The sequence below is a fragment of the Balaenoptera borealis genome, assembly GCF_965194805.1.
Source record: "Balaenoptera borealis genome assembly, chromosome: 2".
NCBI lineage: Eukaryota > Metazoa > Chordata > Mammalia > Artiodactyla > Balaenopteridae > Balaenoptera > Balaenoptera borealis.
The window spans coordinates 178,775,357-178,794,473 of NC_138867.1; the positions used below are offsets into that span (position 1 = coordinate 178,775,357).

The following is a 19,117-nucleotide window of genomic DNA, read 5'->3' on the forward strand; positions in this document are numbered from 1 at the left end:
AGCCCCGCCCATAGCCTGGTCCCGCTCCAGGCCCTCTCCAACCCCAAGTCCTAGGTTGACCCGACCCCAAGACCCAGTCGCATCTCTCCGCGGAAGGAAATTAGCACTTCTCCACTTGCGGCTGGAAGATGCCACCGCCCCTCCCAACCCAAATTTCCCAGCTCCTGAGGCCCCGCCCCTGACGCTTTGCGTGGCGCAGAAACCGGAAGCAGCCGTGCACTTCTGCTCGTGCGCAAGCTGGCGGCCATGTCCCCTTACAGCCCCGTCTAAATCTGATGTAAATTTTGCCTCGGTCCGCGTCCTACCTGGTTCAGCCCAGCCCGCCCCAAGTCCGGTGCGCGGGAGGTGGAGAGCTTGGCCTTGGGGTCTGAGGCCAAAAGGCGGCCGCTTGGGCTGTGCCCACCGCTCCACGCTGGGACACCCGCGCCCGGGGCCTCCAGCAGCCGCGGCTGGTACCAAACTCACTGAATCAGGAACTCTGTGAGGGGCCAGCAGTCGGGGTGAGTCTGCTGCAGGCGAGAGTTGGAGAGCCATCCTCGTATTTAATCGGCCTCCAAAATCATCCTCTGCTCTCTTTCCAGAAAGGAAAAGCATCCCTGCCATTCGGGTCACGGGGACGAGTCTCAACCTCGTCTCTGCGCAGGTCTGTGGATTTCAGCTTGTTCCGTGAGAATGGGGTGACATTTGCCTCACTCCGTCCCCACCTCTCCCTTCCTGGTGCGAGAGATATTATTCTTAACCTGTGATGTTTTTTTTCTCTTCCTGTGGGCATCAGTTTGCTACATTATATTCAGCTGCATAAAAGTGAAGTGATTACTTAGTATCTTTTTAACCCCCCTTGCCAGTTGCAGCTCTAAATGTTAGTCATTTATCTGTAGATTTTTTTTGAATTTCACACCGAAAGTGTGATCATATGTCAGTTTCAGCGTTTTCTTATTCTTTGTACCTTATATTCTTTTTATTTATTTAGTGCGTTTGCCAGGACATTCAGTTCAATGTAGAATAGCATTTAAGTGCATCCTCGTCTTGTTCCTGATCCCAGAGGGAATTATTCTGCCATTTCACCATTAAATAGGATGTTTGCTGTAGGTGTTTGTAAATAATATATATTTTTTCTAATTAAAGCCTATTTCCCTCTAGTCCTAGTGGGTTAAATTATTATCATCAATGCATATTGATAGAGATCAGTCACTTTTGTATCGAAGGGGATGAGTCATATGATCTTTTTCTATTAATGTGAATTATATTAATCATTTTAATTATGTTAATCATTTTAACCACACTTCATTCCTAGGAGGAAATGAACTTAGTTTGTGATTATTATCTTCATTATTCATTTCTGGACTAATATTTTAATATTTTGCTCTTGTGTATATGAATGAGATCTTTCATATATATATGTGTGTATGTGTGTATACACATATATTTGAGTTTTGAGTACTTTTCTGGTCTTGGAGATACACAGGAAAACAGCACCCCCCCCCCCAAAATGGAATTATGAATCCTTTACTTACTTGGTGAACCTGTCTGTAAAACAATCTGCAACTTCTGTTTCCTTTGTAGGTATGTTCTAAACTGCTAATTTTTTTCTTTAATGACTGGATGTAAACAGGTTTTGTGTTTATATTCATTTATTTATTTTATTTTATTTTATTTTTTGGTCCTGCAGCATGCGGGATCTTAGCTCCCTGACCAGGGATCGAACCCGCGCCCCCTGCGTTGGAAGCGCAGAGTCTTAACCACTGGACCGCCAGGGAAGTCCCTATATTTTTTAATTTTTTAAACATTTTTTTTCACTTTATAATTTTTTTAATTGAAGTATAGTTGATTTACAATGTTGTGTTAATTTCTGCTGTACAGCAAAGTGCCTCAGTTATACACATATATACATTCTTTTTTAATATTCTTTTCCATTATGGTTTATCCCAGGATATTGAATATAGTTCCCTGTGCTATACAATAGGATCTTGTTGTTTATCCATTCTGTGTGTAATAGTTTGCATCTGCTAACCCCAAACGCCTTGTCTATCCCTCTCCCACCCTCTCTCCCCCTTGGTAACCACAAATCTGTTCTCTATATCTGTGAGTCTGTTTCTGTTTTGTAGATAGTTTCATTTGTGCCATATTTTAGATCCACATATAAGTGATATCATATGGTATTTGTCTTTCTCTTTCTGACTTACTTTGCTTAGTATGATAATTTCTAGTTGCATCCATGTTGCTGCAGATAGCATTATTCCCTTCTCTTTTTTATGGCTGAGTAGTATTCCATTGTATATATGTACCACATCTTCTTTATCCATTCATTTGTTCATGGACATTTAGATTGTTTCCATGCCTTGGCTATTGTGAATAGTGCTGCTTTGAACATAGGGGTGCATGTATCTTTTTGAGTTATAGTTTTCTCTGGGTATATGCCCAGGAGTGGGATTGCTGGGTCATATGTTTTTTAGTTTTTAGTTTTATTTTTAGTTTTTTGAGGAACCTCCATACTGTTTTCCATAGTGACTGCACCAACTTACATTCCCACTAACAGTGTAGGAGGGTTCCCTTTTCTCCACACCCTCTCCAGTGCTTGTTATCTGTAGACTTTTTAATGATGGCCATTCTGACCAGTGTGAGGTGGGGTACCTCATTATAGTTTTGATTTGCATTTCTCTAACAATTAGCATTGTTGAGCATCTTTTCACGTGCCTATTTGCCATCTATATGTCTTTGGAGAAATGTCTATTTAGGTCTTCTGCCGTTTTTTTTTTTTTTTTGGCTGTGTGGCATGTGGGATCTTAGTTCTCCGACCAGGGATCAAACCCGTGCCTCCTGCATTGGAAGCGTGGAGTCTTAACCACTGGACTGCCAGGGAAGTCCTTCTGCCCATTTTTTGATTGGGTTGTTTGTTTTTTTGTTGTTGAGTTGTATGAGCTGTTTGTGTATTTTTGAAATTAAGCCTTGCTGGTTGCATTATTTGTAAATATTTTCTTCCATTCCATAGGTTGTCTTTTCGTTTTGTTTATGGTTTCCTTTGCTGTGCAAAAGCTTATAAGTTTGATTAGGTCCCATTTATTTTTGTTTTTATTTCTGTTGCCTTGGGAGACTGACCTAAGGAAACATTGGTACAATTTATGTTGGAAAATGCTTTGCCTATGATCTCTTCTAGGAGTTTTATGGTGTCACATCTTATGTTTAAGTCTTTAAGGCATTTTCAGTTTGTTTTTGTGTATGGTGAGAGGGTGTGTTCTTTTTTTAAAAATTTTAATGAGAGTATAGCTGATTTATAATTTTGTGTTAGTTTCAGGTGTACAGCAAAGTGAGTCAGTTATACATATACATATATCTACTCTTTTTTAGAGTCTTTTCCCATATAGGTCATTGCAGAGTACTGAGTAGAGTTCCTGTGCTATACAGTAGGCCCTTATTAGTTATCTATTTTATATATAGTAGTGTGTATATGTCAGTCCCAATCTCCCACTTTATCCCTCTCCCTCCTTGCCCCCTTGGTAACCATAAGTTTGTTTTATACATCTGTGACTCTATTTCTGTTTTGTAAATAAGTTCATTTGTACCTTTTTTTAGATTCCACATATAAGCAATATCATATGATATTTGTCTTTCTCTGTCTGACTTACTTCACTCAGTATGACAGTCTCTAGGTCCATCCATGTTGCTGCAAATGGCATTATTTCATTCTTTTTTATGGCTGACTAATATTCCACTGTATGTAGGTACTACATTTTCTTTATCCACTCCTCTGTTGATGGACATTTAGGTTGCTTCCATGTCTTGGCTATTGTAAATAGTGCTGCAGTGAACTTTGGGGTACATGTATCTTTTTGAATTATGGTTTTCTCCAGATATATGCCCAGGAGTGGGATTGCTGGATCATATGGTAGTTCTATATTTAGTTTTTTAAGGAACCTCCATACTGTTCTCCATAGTGGCTGTACCAATTTACATTCCCACCAACAGTGTAGGAGCTTTCCCTTTTCTCCACAGGAGAGGTTGTGTTCTAATTTCATTGATTTACATGCAGCTGTCCAACTTTCCCAGCTACACTTGCCGAAGAGACTGTCTTTTTCCCATTGTGTATTCTTGCCTCCTTTGTTGAAGATTAATTGACCGTAGGCATGTGGGTTTATTTCTGGGCTCTCTGTTCTGTTCCATTGATCTGTGTGTCTGTTTTTGTGCCAATACCACACTGTTTTGATTACTGTAGCTTTGTAGTATTGTCTGAAGCCTAGGCACGTTATGCCTTTCGCTTTGTTCTTTTTCCTCAGGATTGCTTTGGCAATTCTGGGTCTTTTATGGTTCCATATAAATTTTAGGATTATTTATTCTAGTTCTGTAATGTCATGGGTAATTTGATAGGGATGGCATTAAATCTGTAGATTGCTTTGGGTAGTATTGCCATTTTAGCTTTTCTGATTCTGTTTAAGTTTTTTAAAATATTGTTAATTTTGTCATATACTCATTTTTTTTTCTAAACCTTTATGCTGTTCTTTTTCTGCCCTTATAAGTCAATGGTTAACCCATTGATACTGATTTTTCTTCTATAGGAATTGATGATTTTTGTAAATACAATTAACCCTTGAGCAACATGGGTTTGAAATGCACGCGTCCACTTATATGCAGATTTTTTTCAGTACTAAATATTACAATACTACAGGATCAGTGGTTGGTTGAATCCTTGGATACTGAAGGCTGACTATGAGTTATACTCGAATTTTCCACTGCCGGAGGGTTGGTGCCCCAACCCCTGCAATTGTTCAAGGGTCAGTTGTATATAAATATATATACCACACCAGCCGTGGATTTCTAGTGTTATCTGAAACAGTTATTTTAATTTCCTGCTTCTACCCTGTCACATAAGCAGTCCTGATTTGCTAAAGATAAATATGTGTGTATCTCCTTATCCCTATAATGTGATGCATTTTTATATAGCATATACCACCACCTGATAATATTTTGTTAATTTAGTGGTCCTCCTTCAAACGACCCAGGCACTTTAGGATTTTTCTGTTTTGTTCAGTGCTGTGTCTCCTGTGACTGCACGTAGTAGGACAGGGTGAATATTACCTAAATAAATGTGAGATGAAGGAGCAGGAGGTAAGGGCCTTAAGGGAAGCATCCTTGCTGAAGACATAGGGCTTAGTCAAGAGAAGGAGCTCAAAGATAAAACACTTGAATAGAATACTTCATTTGTTTACTCTCCATAGTGTGCCCAACAGGGTTCTAGGCCAGACCCTGGTAATGTTAGGGCATAAGGGCCTCACTGACAACTAAATTGTAAGGTATATGTTCAGAAATACACTCATTGGGCACTTAGGCTTTGAAGGTAAATACACGTGCATACACACAGCTCCTCAGCAGCTTTCTAATTGGGTAGCATTGAGCACATAGTTAAAGTGACTCTTTCCAAGATTCTTCAACTATAAACTGGTTGTGTTAGTATCTCATTTGCAGAGTTTCTATGAATAATCTTTTTGCAGAGGTATGGGCATCTCTTTGCCAAGTCATTCTCATATCTTGGTTGCTCAAGTGGAACATGTTGTTAGTAAAGAATGTTACAGTTTGTATTGGCTTTAAAATACATACTTCATCCACGGCAGTGGAAGAAACTGTTGCATTTTCGTTATTTGAAATTTGTGCAGTAGTGCTACAGATATCACTGTGAGAGATGACACACACTGCTAACTTCACTCCGAGTGTTCTTGTTCTGCTGCTGCTGTACCTCCTGTACAATTCCTGCAGAATTGAATAGGAGAAGTCTTCTCTGCCACCTGTATGTGGAATTCAGTCAGTTGATGCTGTTTCTCAAAAACCAGGTTTTGGGGACCCTGCAGCCCTTGTGGGAGAGGGTCTAGTAGTCAGGGGCTGAGCAGTAATACATGTTAGCCTGCCAAGAGGTGCAGAAATAAATATTGGGAGTGGAACCCCCGGAAGTCTGGCATACAGGTCACACTTTCCTGGATTTGAGATGGTGTGTATATTCTTACTATTGAAGGCGTTCTCTGATTTTTTTATGTTTTCATTATTATGATCAAATTGACAGCTAAATTTTTTTAGACTACAGTTAACTTGCTTACAAAATGGAACTCTTAATCTGTTTTTTTTTATGATCTACAAGAACCAGAGGACTGTTTTATAGCTCTAGAGGAGATAAGATTGCTCTAACTTCTTTTTTTTTTCCCCCCTCTATTTTCTTACAAGATTGATGTGTGTTTGCTTGGGTGTCTTAGGGCTATGCATGTCTGTGTGTGTGTGTGTTTTGAGGGGAGTGATCACTCCTAACAGATGTGCTGCAAAATCCACAGTCTTGATTATGGAAATTGTGGGGAGACCCAGATTCTCGTGTCTTCTTTCTCCTGCCTCAGCTCTAACTTCTCAATACTCTGTCTTTCTTCATGAAGGGAACATGGAGGAAGAAAGAACAGCTGCTGAGTTACAGAAAAATATGACACAGGTAAGTAAGAGTTAATAATTCTCCAAAAGAATATTTCAGTTCCCCCGGGCCATCGATCTCCTAACCGTTTAGAGCAGAGGTCAGCAACGTGTTCCGGCATTGGGCCACATAGTAAGCATTTTAGGCTTTGAAGGCCATAGAGTTTCTGTTTTACTCAGTTCTGCCATTTTATTGTGAAAGCAGCCATATACAGTGTATAAACAAATGTTTTATTGTGTTCCAGTAAACCTTTACTTACATAAATAGATGATAGGCTGAATTTAGCTCATGTTGTACAATTTACAGCCCCCTGGCCTTGAGTGCAAGAAAATGTGGCTGGCTGTGGGCCTGGGTTGAATGTTGTGCTTCTTGCAGACTCCTGGGCCCCAGGTTTGTGGGGAAAGAAGAAAAAGAAAAAGAAAAGCTCTCTGTCCCTCAGTGTGTTTTAATTCATTAAAACCTCATCCAGATTTGACCCAGTGTTTTGTGTTGTGCTGGTTGCTATGGTGGAATATAAGGAAGCAGTGAAATTGTTTCTGTAACAAGGAATTTTTGCTGGTTTCAATGTGGAAATTATTATTTCATTTCTAGAGCATTTCTCTCATTTCTGCTATATCCTCTGGATGTTCTGGATTATTGTAAGACTGGAATTGGTCACCATCAAACTGTGGAAAGATAAATTTATTGTTTCAAAAGTGTTGTTAAATCTGTGAGAAAATTTGATCAGTCAGGATGCTTATGTAGAACGAAGAAGATCTGATGACTGAATCTTAGGGTAGATGTTGGGAGAATAGAATCTTCTGAACTTCCTATGAATTGATTCTCAGTTCCTCAGTATTTCCAGGCTCATTCATCCTCCTGCACACACTGGGGGAGTTGGCACTTTTCTGAACAAAATATGTGGAATGTTTTAGGAACCAGTGGTCTTTGAGGATGTGGCTGTGGACTTTACCCAGGAGGAGTGGGCTTTGCTAGATCTCGCTCAGAGAAACCTCTACAGAGATGTGATGCTGGAAAACTTCCGGAACCTGGCCTCATTAGGTAAGGATGGCAACATTCCTTCATTTAGTCGTTTAGAAAACAGTTTTATCTTACTAATTGACTTTGTTCTAGGATTTGGGTTGAGGAATTGGAATAAATTGGTAAATAAGACAGACATGGTCACTGACCCCAAGGAACTTACAGTCTAGTGGCTTCACCATGAAAATAAACAATAACAATGCATATTGTTAAAATATTCTACCAGTATAAAACAACAACAAAAAAAGAATCAGTGGAAATCTCCTTATCCATTCTGACACTGGCACTGAATGCAGAGTTTTCATTTCATCCAGTGTTACAAAGATGCTGTTGGTCTTATTTTTCTTCATTCAATCATTCTTTCATTCATTAAGCATTTTTTTGAGGGTGAACTCTATATCAAACCCTTTTGAATGTATACTATAAAAAACAAGATGTCCCTGTATTCAAAATGCTTAGGTGTAATGGGCAAGAAGATAAATATGAAATTAACATAAAAAAAGAAAGAAAATAAACATGTATATTGAACTGACTTTCTCTTTTTCTTGTGGTTGGAAGCCTCAAGGCTTATTAAGTGTAGAAATTGTGGGCACAGACTTCAGGGGTCACTTTGGGGCACAGGGAGAAAATTGGTGGTTTGGGACCTTTTGAGAATTTTACTGCTGTTAATGTCCTGTACCCAGAGACCACCAGTTAAGCAAGTTGGGTTTATTACTTGGAGCAGTGAGGGAGAACACATGCCATGGGGAGCCATGGCGTATCTCAGAAAGAAGGTGTTAGAAAGTAAATATTATCGGATTTGTGTACTTAGGTTGAATGACTTGGGGGTAGGTCTATGGAAGCAGGCTGTATTGGTTTCCTAGGCCTTCCATAACAAAGCACCACAAACTGGGTGGCTAAGAACAACAGAACCTTATTCTTTTAAATTTCTGGAGGTTGGAAGTCTGAAATCAGGGTGTCATGATCCTTCCGAAGGCTCAGGAAAAATCCCTCCTTGTCCCCTTCCTAGCTGTTGGTGGTTGCCAGCAATCCTTGGCTTGCAGCTGCATCACTCTGATCTCTGCCTCCATCTTCATATGGCCTTCATCCTCTGTCTCTAAGTCTTTCTGTCCTTGTAAGGATGCCAGTCATTGCATTTAGGGCCTACCCTAATCCAGTATAACTTATCTTAACTTGATTGTATCTGCAAAGACCCTATTTCCAAATAAAATAACATTCTGAAATTCTGGGAGGACAGGGATTTTTTTCTCAGTACACTTTATTTTTCTTAGAGCAGTTTATAGGTTCACAGCAAAATTGAGTGACAGGTACAGATAGATATTTCCCATATACCCCCTGTCCCCATACACTCACAGCCTTCCTACCAGAGTGGTATATTTGTTAGAGTTGATGAACCTACACTGACACATCATTATCACCCTAAGTCCAGAGTTTATATTAGTGTTCACTTTTGGTGTTGTACATTTTAAGGTTTGGACAAATATATAATGACATAGCCACCATTATAATATCATAAAGTAGCTTCACTACCCTTAAAAATCCTGTATCCCCTCCACCCCAATTTATCTCTCCTTCCCCACAACTCCTGGCAACCACTGATCTTTTTACTGTCTCCATAGTTTTGCCTTTTCCAGAATGTCATGTAGTTGGAATCACACAGTATATATATAGCCGTTTCAGATTGGCTTCTTTCACTTAGTAATATGCATTTAAGGTTTTTCCACCTCTTTTCATGGCTGGATAGCTCATTTCTTTTTAGTGCTGATTTATATTTTATTGTCTGGATGTACCACAGTCTGTTTATCCATTCACCCACTGAAGAACATTTTGATTGCTTCCAAGTTTTGGCAATTATGAATAAAGCTGCTGTAAACATCCACATGCAGGTTTTTGTGTAGACATGTTTTTAACTCCTTTGGGTAAATTCCAGGGGGTGCAATTGCCTGTCTGTATGGTTAAGAGTATGTTTGGTTTTGTAAGAAACTGCCAAACTGTATTCCAAAGTGGCTGTACCATTTTGCATTCCCACCAGCTCCACATTCTCAAAATTCTTTGCTGTCAGTGTTCCGGATTTTGGCCATTCTTATAGGTGTATAGTGGTATCTCATTGTTTTGATTTGCATTTTCCTGATGACATATGATGTGGAACATCTTTTCATATGCTCATTTGCCATCTGTGTATCTTCCTTGATGAGGTATCTGTTAAGGTTTTTGGCCCATTTTTTTAATCGGGTTGTTTGTTTTCTTTATTGTTGAGTTTTAAGAATTCTGTGTATATTTTGGATAACACTTCTTTATCAGATATGTCTTTTGCAGATAATTTCTTCCAGTCTGTGGCTTTTTATTCTCTTGGCAGTTTTTTTCTCAGAGCAAAAGTTTTTAATTTTAATGAAGTCCAACTTGTCAATTCTTTCTTTCATGAATTGTGTCTTTCAGGTCATTATCTGTTGACCTTAAAAATAAGATAGTTATTTTACCAACAAAAATGGTTTATTTGGGCATAGCAGAGGAATTGCAATTTAGGACAAGAAAGCTATAACAAAAGCCATAGGCAAGTCCAAAAAACAAGGGAGAAGAACATAATTTTATAGAGAAAAAGGAGGAAATTGGGAGAGATTGTTTTGGATGAAAGTCTATTGGAGAAAAAAAAGTCTATTGGAGAAAAATGAGTGATGATGGTTTCATATTGGCTTAGTTGCTGGGGTAGTTGATTTCTTATAGGGGATGCAATGTACATCTTTTCCTGTCAGGATTATAACTGGTGATTCTTGTTGATGATTCTTTTGTTGGAGTCTGTAATTGACAATTCTTCCTGTAATTTTTTTTTTATAAATTTATTTATTTATGGCTGCATTGAGTCTTTGTTGCTGCGCGCGGGCTTTCTCTATTTGCAGCGAGCGGGGGCTACTCTTCATTGCGGTGCGCGGGCTTCTCATTTTGGTGGCTTCTTGTTGTGGAGCATGGGCTCTAGGCACGTGGACTTCAGTAGTTGTGGCACGTGGGCTCAGTAGTTGTGGTTCGTGGGCTCTAGAGCGCAGGCTCAGTAGTTGTGGTGCATGGGCTTAGTTGCTCTGCGGCAAGTGGGATCTTCCTGGACCAGGGCTCGAACTGGTGACCCCTGCATTGGCAGGCGGATTCTTAACCACTGTGCCACCAGAGAAGCCATCTTCCTATAATTGATGTCCTGTGGAACTGCATGAAAGCTTCCGCTTCTGGCCTCTCAACTCCATTTTAGTGAAGTTTCCCCTGATTAATTTTCACCTATCTAACAAGTCATCGCCAAATCTTAGGTCACCTACATTTTTTCTTATGTTATCTTCTAGGAGTTCTATAGTTTTACGTTTTACATTTAGATCTGTGATCTATTTTGAGCTAATTTTTTACTCCCTATTGATGGGGCCCCAAGTTGTCCTGAAGCTTTGGATGCCTCCCCCTGTATTTTGAGTTAATTTTTGCAAGAGTGTAAGGTCTGTGTCAAGATTCTTTTTTTTTTTTTAAATGTATGTTGATGTCTAGTAGTTGTTTTAGCACCGTTTGTTGGAAAGACTATATTCTTCTCCATTGTATTGCCTTTGCACCTTTGTCAAAGATAAGTTGATTATATTTATATGGGCTTATTTATGGACTCTCTATTCTGTTCCATTGATCTGTTTGGACATGAATTTTTTTTTAATATTATGCTGTCATTTATTTATTTATTTATTTTTATTGGAGTATTGTTGCTTTACAATGTTGTGTTAGTTTCTGCTGTACAGCAAAGTTAGTCAGTTATACGTATACATATTTCCACTCTTTTTTAGATTTCCTTCCCATTTAGGTCACCACAGATCATTGAGTAGAGTTCCCTGTGCTATACAGTAGGTTCTCATTAGTTGTCTATTGTATACATAGTAGTGTATATATGGACATGAATTTTTGAGGGGTACCGTTCAACCCAGTCCATACGTGTTCACTTTAGATTGGATGCTGACAGAAATCTGGATGCAGGGGAAACTCTATTAGTATTTTGTGGATGGCACAGCGACTTTTTTTGTCTGTCCCTAGGCTAAATTATGAAGTAGCCTTATTTTGTTTCATCTTATCATGATCTCAGAGTAACCTTGTCTGAGATTGGTATTCTGAGATTATTTATCTTCAACAGGAGAACAGTATGTCCTGCCTGTGAATATTGGACCAGTTTCTAATAATGCTGAGGTTTAGATGTGAATGGCAGATCAGTTCTAGACATCAGACCACCCCCTCCCACCTTAAAAAAATAAATTCAACATTTTGTTACAGTTAAATTCCTACTTGCTTTAGAGTAACAGAAGAGCAAAGTTTTTGCCCTGTCTCATGGAAATGTTTATGGTTCCTCATTGTTTTACCTCATGATATACCTTTCCGCATGAACAGGGTATCCACTACACACACCCTATCTGATCTCCCAGTGGAAACAAGAGGAGGACCTGGAGATAGCAGAGAGAGGACCCACCCAGGGGGAGCATCAGGAAGGCAAGAATCCTTGGGAGAAACTGACTTGGTTGGGGGATATTACATTTGGAAAAATCAAATAAAAGCAAAGTGAAACTTTGCCTTGTCTGAGGAAGCTGATCTTCCACAGATACCTTCGATTACTATTTTGACTTTTCATCAGTCCTCTCACACTTTCCTTGTTCTTGGGAAAGCCCATATTTCCTCTTTGTAATGGAGTATTCGGTCATGTGCGTTTTACCCAGTTCCTTTTTGTTTTACTCCCCTAGGAATACCCTATTTATGTTACCATCAGTCTCAATCTTCGTGGGATTATTTCTTAGTTGCTTTTCCATTTTGACCCTGTGCTTATTGGGAAAGTCCTGAACCAGCCATGCTGCCAAAAGTCCTTCTCTCATGATGCCTTTATTTTGTTGTTTCAGGTTTTGAGACTCAACTTAAAACTAATGAATTAGTCGCTCCACAAGATATTTATCGAGAAAAAATATCCAGTGAACAGAATGTAGTAAGATTCAAAAGGAGTGCTTCCTCGTTGTCCATTTTACACAGAAGCTGGGAATACCATGGTTTTGATTATCAGAACACAAACCATGAGAGACATTTGAGGTGAGTGCCATTCATATAAGAGAAAGTAGTGTCTCAGGAGAGAATCTTAAAATGTCACGAAATTTTAAAAACATGTATATAAAACTTGGTCAAAAATTGTGATTTCATATGGAATTTTCATAAGATATTTTTTCCACAAATGAGACCGAGCTCTTCCATGTTTGACACGTAATTCATTTGTAAGCAACCATCAGAAAAACCCCATAAGCCAAAAACTCAGTGATAATATTAGCTATCGTAGAGCCCTCTGTGAGAACTTTCAGCTTATCATTGGACAGGGCAGAAAACAGATGTAGTCACTGAAAATGGTAAAAATTTACTTGCTGCTAATAATGTGCTTTTTATTTTTTAAAAGAAGTCACATGGTGGAGAACATCTATGAACATAATGAAGAAAATCTGTGTAGACAAACCTTCAGCCATATCTCAAATCTTAATATACTCAAGAGAACTACTGAAGTAAAAGCCTATGAATGCCAGGAGTGTAAAAAGGCCTTCACAGATCATTTATCCCTTAAGAATCACATAAGTTCTCACACTGGAAGCAAACCCTATCAGTGTAAGGAATGTGGGAAAGCTTTTCATTTTTTTGCTTGTTTTAAGAAGCATATGAAAACTCCCACTGAAGAGAAACCCTATGAATGTAAGGAATGTACCAAAGCCTTCAGTTGTTCTTCATTCTTTAGGGCACATATGAAGATTCACACAGGAAAGACAAACTACGAATGCAAGGAATGTGGGAAAACCTTTAGCTGTTCTTCATCCCTTACAGAGCACAAAAGAATTCACAGTGGAGATAAGCCTTATGAATGTAAGGAGTGCGGGAAAGCATTTAGTTGTTCCTCCTCACTCTCCAAACACAAAAGAATTCACAGTGGAGATAAGCCATATGAATGTAAGGAGTGTGGGAAGGCCTTCAGTTCCTCTTCTCACCTTATAATACATATAAGAATCCATACTGGAGAGAAGCCTTATGAATGTAAAGAGTGTGGGAAAGCCTTCAGTGAGTCCTCAAAGCTCACCGTACACGTCAGAACACATACGGGAGAGAAACCCTATAAATGTAAGGAATGCGGGAAAGCCTACAATTGTCCGTCCTCCTTAAGTATCCATATGAGAAAACACACTGGGGAGAAACCCTATGAATGTCTGGAATGTGGAAAAGCCTTTTATCTTCCCACTTCCCTGAATACACATGTGAAAAATCAAAGTAGAGAGAAACCCTACGAATGTAAGGAATGTGGAAAAGCCTTCAGTTGCCCCTCGTCCTTTAGAGCACATGTGAGAGATCACACTGGAAAGGTGCAGTACGAATGTAAGGAATGTGGGAAGGCCTTTAGTCGTTCCTCATCCCTCACCGAACACTTAAGAACTCACAGTGGAGAGAAGCCTTATGAATGTAAGGAATGTGGGAAAGCCTTTATTAGTTCCTCCCACCTTACGGTACATATAAGAACTCACACTGGAGAGAAACCTTATGAATGTAAGAAATGTGGAAAAGCCTTCATTTACCCCTCAGCCCTTAGGATCCACATGAGAACGCACACTGGGGAGAAACCCTATGAATGTAAGGACTGTGGGAAAGCCTTTCGCCATTCTTCATACCTTACTGTCCACACAAGGATGCACACTGGAGAGAAACCCTTTGAATGTCTGGAATGTGGGAAAGCATTCAGTTGTCCTTCATCCTTTCGAAGACACGTAAGAAGCCACACTGGTGAGAAGCCCTATGAATGTAAGGAATGTGGGAAAGCCTTTGTTTGTCCCGCTTACTTTCGAAGACATTTGAAAACTCACACTAGAGGAAACATATAAAGTAAGGAATAAGGAAATGTCTGCAAGGCTTTTTCAGATCTTAGGCAGCACGCAAGATCTCACACTGTGGAGACACCCTGTGAATGTAAGAAATTGTCGCTCATCTTTTTGAAGACTTGAGAACTCACAACTAAGAGAAACCCTGTGTATGTAAATCATGTGGTAACACCTTCATGAACATCACTTACTGTGTTCTAAGAAAATTCATACTAGAAGCAAAGATCGGTGCCTCATCCTTAAAGTGGACTACTGCTGGCTCATTGATTTCCAGTTTTAATTTTCTGATGAATGTTTAAGGTGATAAATTTCCTCTAATACCTTTCAGCTGTAGCTGCATATGTTTTATGAGGTGCTTTTGTTTTGGTTTGGATGTAAATGTTATTTCCATTACAGAGTTTTTTGGACCCATTGGGGAGTTGAAGTGTATTTTTTCGTATGCAGGCATACGGTCTTTTAAAAATTATTATTAGTTTCTAATTAACTCTCATTGTTCTCTAAGTATGCAGTCATTGTGGTATCAACACTTCGGTATTTGTAATTTTTCGTAAATGGTAATTTCATTTTGATCTAGTATGGCAGAAACTGGAAATTGCCTACCCAATATTCCCCAACCCCTTTTTTTTTCTACTAAAAGATTATCAGTTTTTATTATTAAAAGCTTTTCCTGTCTAATAAGTAATCCAGTGGAAATAAGTACAAAGGTTTTGAAAGAAGAGTCTCATCTGTTATGATATTTTTGTATTTTGTTCTTTGTCCTTGCTCATGACTGGGAATTGGACCCAATGTTTTGAATTTTTATAAAAGAGACCTTGTGACAGGAAAGCTAGAAGTTGGTTGGGCTGGCTTATGTTGTGTTACTTTGGACATGGCTGGGACTACATTTCCCAGAATTACTTCCTTATCCAGTTCCAGGTTAGAGTTGTCTAAAATAAGAGTTTATGTGAGAATTGGAAGGCAGAGGGAAGAAGCCATTATTCTGAGTTTAGCGGGGCCATGAGACAGGAAGACATGCATAGGTCCTGGTAAGCTCCAGTTTCCAGCTCATTTTCCTAATTATTGGATCCACTGATCAGTACTGGCTCAAAACGGAACATTAAATGTGTGACTTCAGTTATCTCAGAGGCAGCAACTCCATAGACATTTCCATAAATTCCTCTGTCATGGCCATACACAGCTTCTTGGATTTTTTCTGGCAAGTTCTTGCATTGTAATATTGCTGATATTACAGCCCCTCTGGCACATCAACTGACTGTATAGAGTTGGCCCCAGTTTGGAGCAGGATTGTTGTCATCTGCGTAGTCCAGCCCCATCATGTCACTCTGCTCAAGGGGAAAAGACACATCTGTGCAAGTTCCCTGTGATCTCAAGACAGGAAGAAGAGCTGTGGACAATGAGGAAGACCAGGTATAATTGAAGTAAGCATCAGACAGGTGTCATCCCATTTTAGTGGAGGAAAGTTTATATTTAACACCTTCAAACGGGGAAGAGTGTACTCCTTTTTTATTTGAGAAGATGAAAGCTATTTGGTTTATGCTTCTTCAGGTACATTTAGCTACACTTTTTCCTTCCATTTTATTTCCCATTTACCTCAAAAAGTATAGCTGTACCACTTCCCCTTAATCATCTTTTACTGCTTTGTTAAGGCATACATACACTAATATGTATGAAGTGTGCTAATCTTAAGTGTACAGCTTGATGAAATTTCACATTGTATATACTCTGATAGACAGAGAACATTTCCAGGATTTCAGAAAGGTCATTCATCTGCCTTCTCAATAATTGCTCCATAGAGGCAACTGCAATTTTGGCTTTTATTATAATTTATTAGGTTTGCTTGTTCTTGATCTTCATGTAAATGTTAAAATACAGTATGCACAGTTATGCATTTGGCTTCTTTTCTCAACATAATGTCTAATTTGCCTTTTAGTTGCTCTTTTGGCAGACTTATGAACTTATTTCTCTTGGTATATGCTATGTATATAGGAATGAAATTACTGAATCATAGGATAGACTTTATGTTTAGTTTTGGTAGGTATTCCAGTTTTCCAGAAAGTTTGATTCCACTTGTACTCCTAAAAGCAATGCATGAAAGTCCCAATTGTTCCACATACCTGGTCAGCACTTTCTAATTTAGCCATTCAACACAGGATATGCTAATATCTTGTTTTTGGTTTTAATTTGCATTTACCTGATATATAATAATGGTGAATACTTTTTTATGTGCTTGTTGGCTATTTGGATACCTTTTTTTTTTTTTTTGGCTGTGCCACACGGCTTGCAGGATCTCAGTTCCCTGACCAGGGATTGAACCCAGGCCACGGCAGTGAAAGCTCAGAATCCTAACCACTAGGCCACCAGAGAACCTCCTGGAGATCTTCTTTTATGAGGGTACCTATTGAAGCATTTCACTCATTTTTGGTTCCTTTTTTATTTGAAGGGTTTCCTGTGGTTATTTTTCCTTTTTTAATGTATGTGTATCTCTGTCTATATCTAGTTACATACATATACGTAAAACATGTTATAATACACGTAAATTATGTTTATTATATATATATGTGTATTGCAGACAACTTTTCCCAGTCTCTGACATGTCTTCATGCTTTTCATTTTTGTAAACTATAAAGGGAATTTATTGGTTTGATTACTGAAAAATCCTTGGGTATAAGTAACTTCAGAGGTGCCTGGGTCCTGGAGCTAAAAAGATGTTATCTGGATGAGTTCTGTTTCCATGTCTTGTCTGCGCATCTTTCTGCATTACCTATTCTTCCTTGTGGGCTCTTTTTCTTCACAGTGGCCCTCAGAAGATCCAGGCTGCTTTCTTTCTGGGTTCAGTCTCAGGGAGAAGAGAGTGATTGTCTTTCTGAACAATTCCAATATGATTATTACAGTTGAATCTGATTGGCTCACTTGCCAACTGTTGTCGAATCACTGTGGCCAGAGGAATGTAATTCTCTGCTTTGTTTAGGACTGGCTCCCATACTCATCCAGAAAAAGAGAGTGGAGTCAGTCCTAACTGAATCATAGGGTCCTGGCAATCGTGTTGTATATGGTGAAGGGAAGGAGACAGCAGGGGGCAGGTGGGGTGTAGAAATAGAGGTAATAATAACATCAGCTAGCACAATATGCTTATTCTGGTCTTAGCACTGGGAGGGAACTATGAAGTCTGGGAACTCTCAGCCAAGGCTAAGTAGTTCTAGAAATCCTTTCAGAAAGGTTCGATTCCATCTGTTACCATCTCTTTAGATTGCTAAGATGGTTTCTCAATCTTTACTTGGCTTTGCAGTATTTTTGGATATCCGGTAGCAAGAGCCTTCCAACTTTTTTATTCATCAGGATTGTCTTCCTTCTCTATTCCTGATTTGAGTCTATATTAATTTTAGATCTTATCAATTTTCACAAATCTGGGACTTTGCTTGGAATTGCATTGACTTTAGAGAATAACCTGAATAAAATTGACATCTTTACAATACTGAGTCTTCTAATTGATGAACATAATATAATTATCCATTTATCTAGGTCATCTTTAATTCCTCTTAACAGTGTTTTGTAGTTTTAATTGTAGAGGTCTTGAAGTAACTTTGTTTAATTTATTTCTAGGTATGTGGTATGTTTTCCTTTGTAAATATTTTTATTTATTTTTCGATTTTGGAGGCTAGCACATAGGATTGCAATTTCTTTTTGTACATTGATCTTTTATCCATGACATTTATAAATTCAATTATTTATTCAAATAGTTTATGAATTATTTTGTATTTTCTGTGTATACAATCCTGTCAGTGCCAATAAAAGACAGTCTTACTTGATTTCTAAACTTTACCTTTTATTTTTCTTGCCTCATTGCTTTATAGTGATAAATAGAAATGGTATAAAAGAACATCTTTGCCTTGTTCCTGATGTTAGGGGAAAGTATTCCATATTTTACCATTAAGTATAATAATAGCTGTAAGTTTTTCATAGATAACTTTTTTAAATGAAAGGAATTCTATTCCTCGATTGTCAAGAGTTTTTTTTTTAATCATCAATGATATTGAATTTTATCTGGTGCCTTTTCTGTCTATGTCAGAGTCTTTAAAAACTCCTTTGGTCTCTTAATGTGGTGAATTACTACATTCCTTGATTTTCAAATGGTAAAACAAGATGTATTCCTGGAATAAACCATACTTGGAAATGGTATATGTTAGCTTATTAGCCTTTTCATTTTGCTAGATTCAAAATGCTATTTTAAAAAAACTTATTTCTGTGTCTGTGTTAATGAGGCTTGTCTTGTAATTTCTTTTATGTTAACATACTTGTATGCTTTGTATCAGGTTTGCGCTGCTTCATAAAAGAAGTTGGAAATTGTTTTGAAAGACTTTATATGAAATTTAAACTATCTACTATCTATTTTTTATGTGTTTGGAAAAATTCACCTGGGAATCTAGTTTTGGGTTTTCTTCATAGGAAGCTTTTGTAAGATAGTTTCACTCGTGAATTACATCAAACGTATAAATAGACAAAAGATTATTTAAATTTTTTATTTATTTTTGTGTTAGTTTTGCTAAATTGTATCTGTCCATTCCATAACTTTCCAAATTTGTTGGCATAAAGTTATTCATAATATCCTATAATTTCTTTTTAATGTCTGAAAGCTGTAATTATATCCCCTTTTTCATTCCTGATCTTGGTAGTTTATGTGGTCCCTTTCTTTTTCTTCATCTTGGTAGGGATTTTGATATGTTAATTTTTTTTGAAGAACCAACTCTCAGTTTATTTTGCTTCTAATTCTTTAATT

At 38.2% G+C, this 19,117-nt stretch overlaps 1 protein-coding gene across 8 annotated transcripts; it reads left to right on the top strand.

The window, feature by feature from the left end:
- Window positions 1-201: 201 nt before the first annotated feature.
- On the top strand, window positions 202-18,149 carry ZNF699 (zinc finger protein 699). 8 transcript variants are annotated; one of them, XR_014241801.1, is made up of 8 exons: window positions 202-500; window positions 582-643; window positions 1,670-6,457; window positions 7,351-7,477; window positions 11,849-11,947; window positions 12,349-12,532; window positions 12,888-15,761; window positions 16,628-18,149. XR_014241801.1 is itself a non-coding variant. In XM_082381949.1 (8 exons), the coding sequence occupies exons 4-8, from the start codon at window positions 6,410-6,412 to the stop codon at window positions 14,344-14,346; spliced, it is 1,917 nt and encodes a 638-aa protein (XP_082238075.1). In that variant the 5' UTR covers window positions 202-500; window positions 582-643; window positions 1,670-4,766; window positions 6,405-6,409; the 3' UTR covers window positions 14,347-18,149. The 8 variants fall into 8 exon arrangements, 7 of the variants coding, with proteins under 7 accessions (XP_082238075.1, XP_082238072.1, XP_082238076.1 ...); XM_082381949.1 differs by having other exon boundaries at window positions 1,670-4,766; window positions 6,405-6,457; window positions 12,888-18,149; XM_082381946.1 differs by having other exon boundaries at window positions 12,888-18,149.
- Window positions 18,150-19,117: the final 968 nt, after the last annotated feature.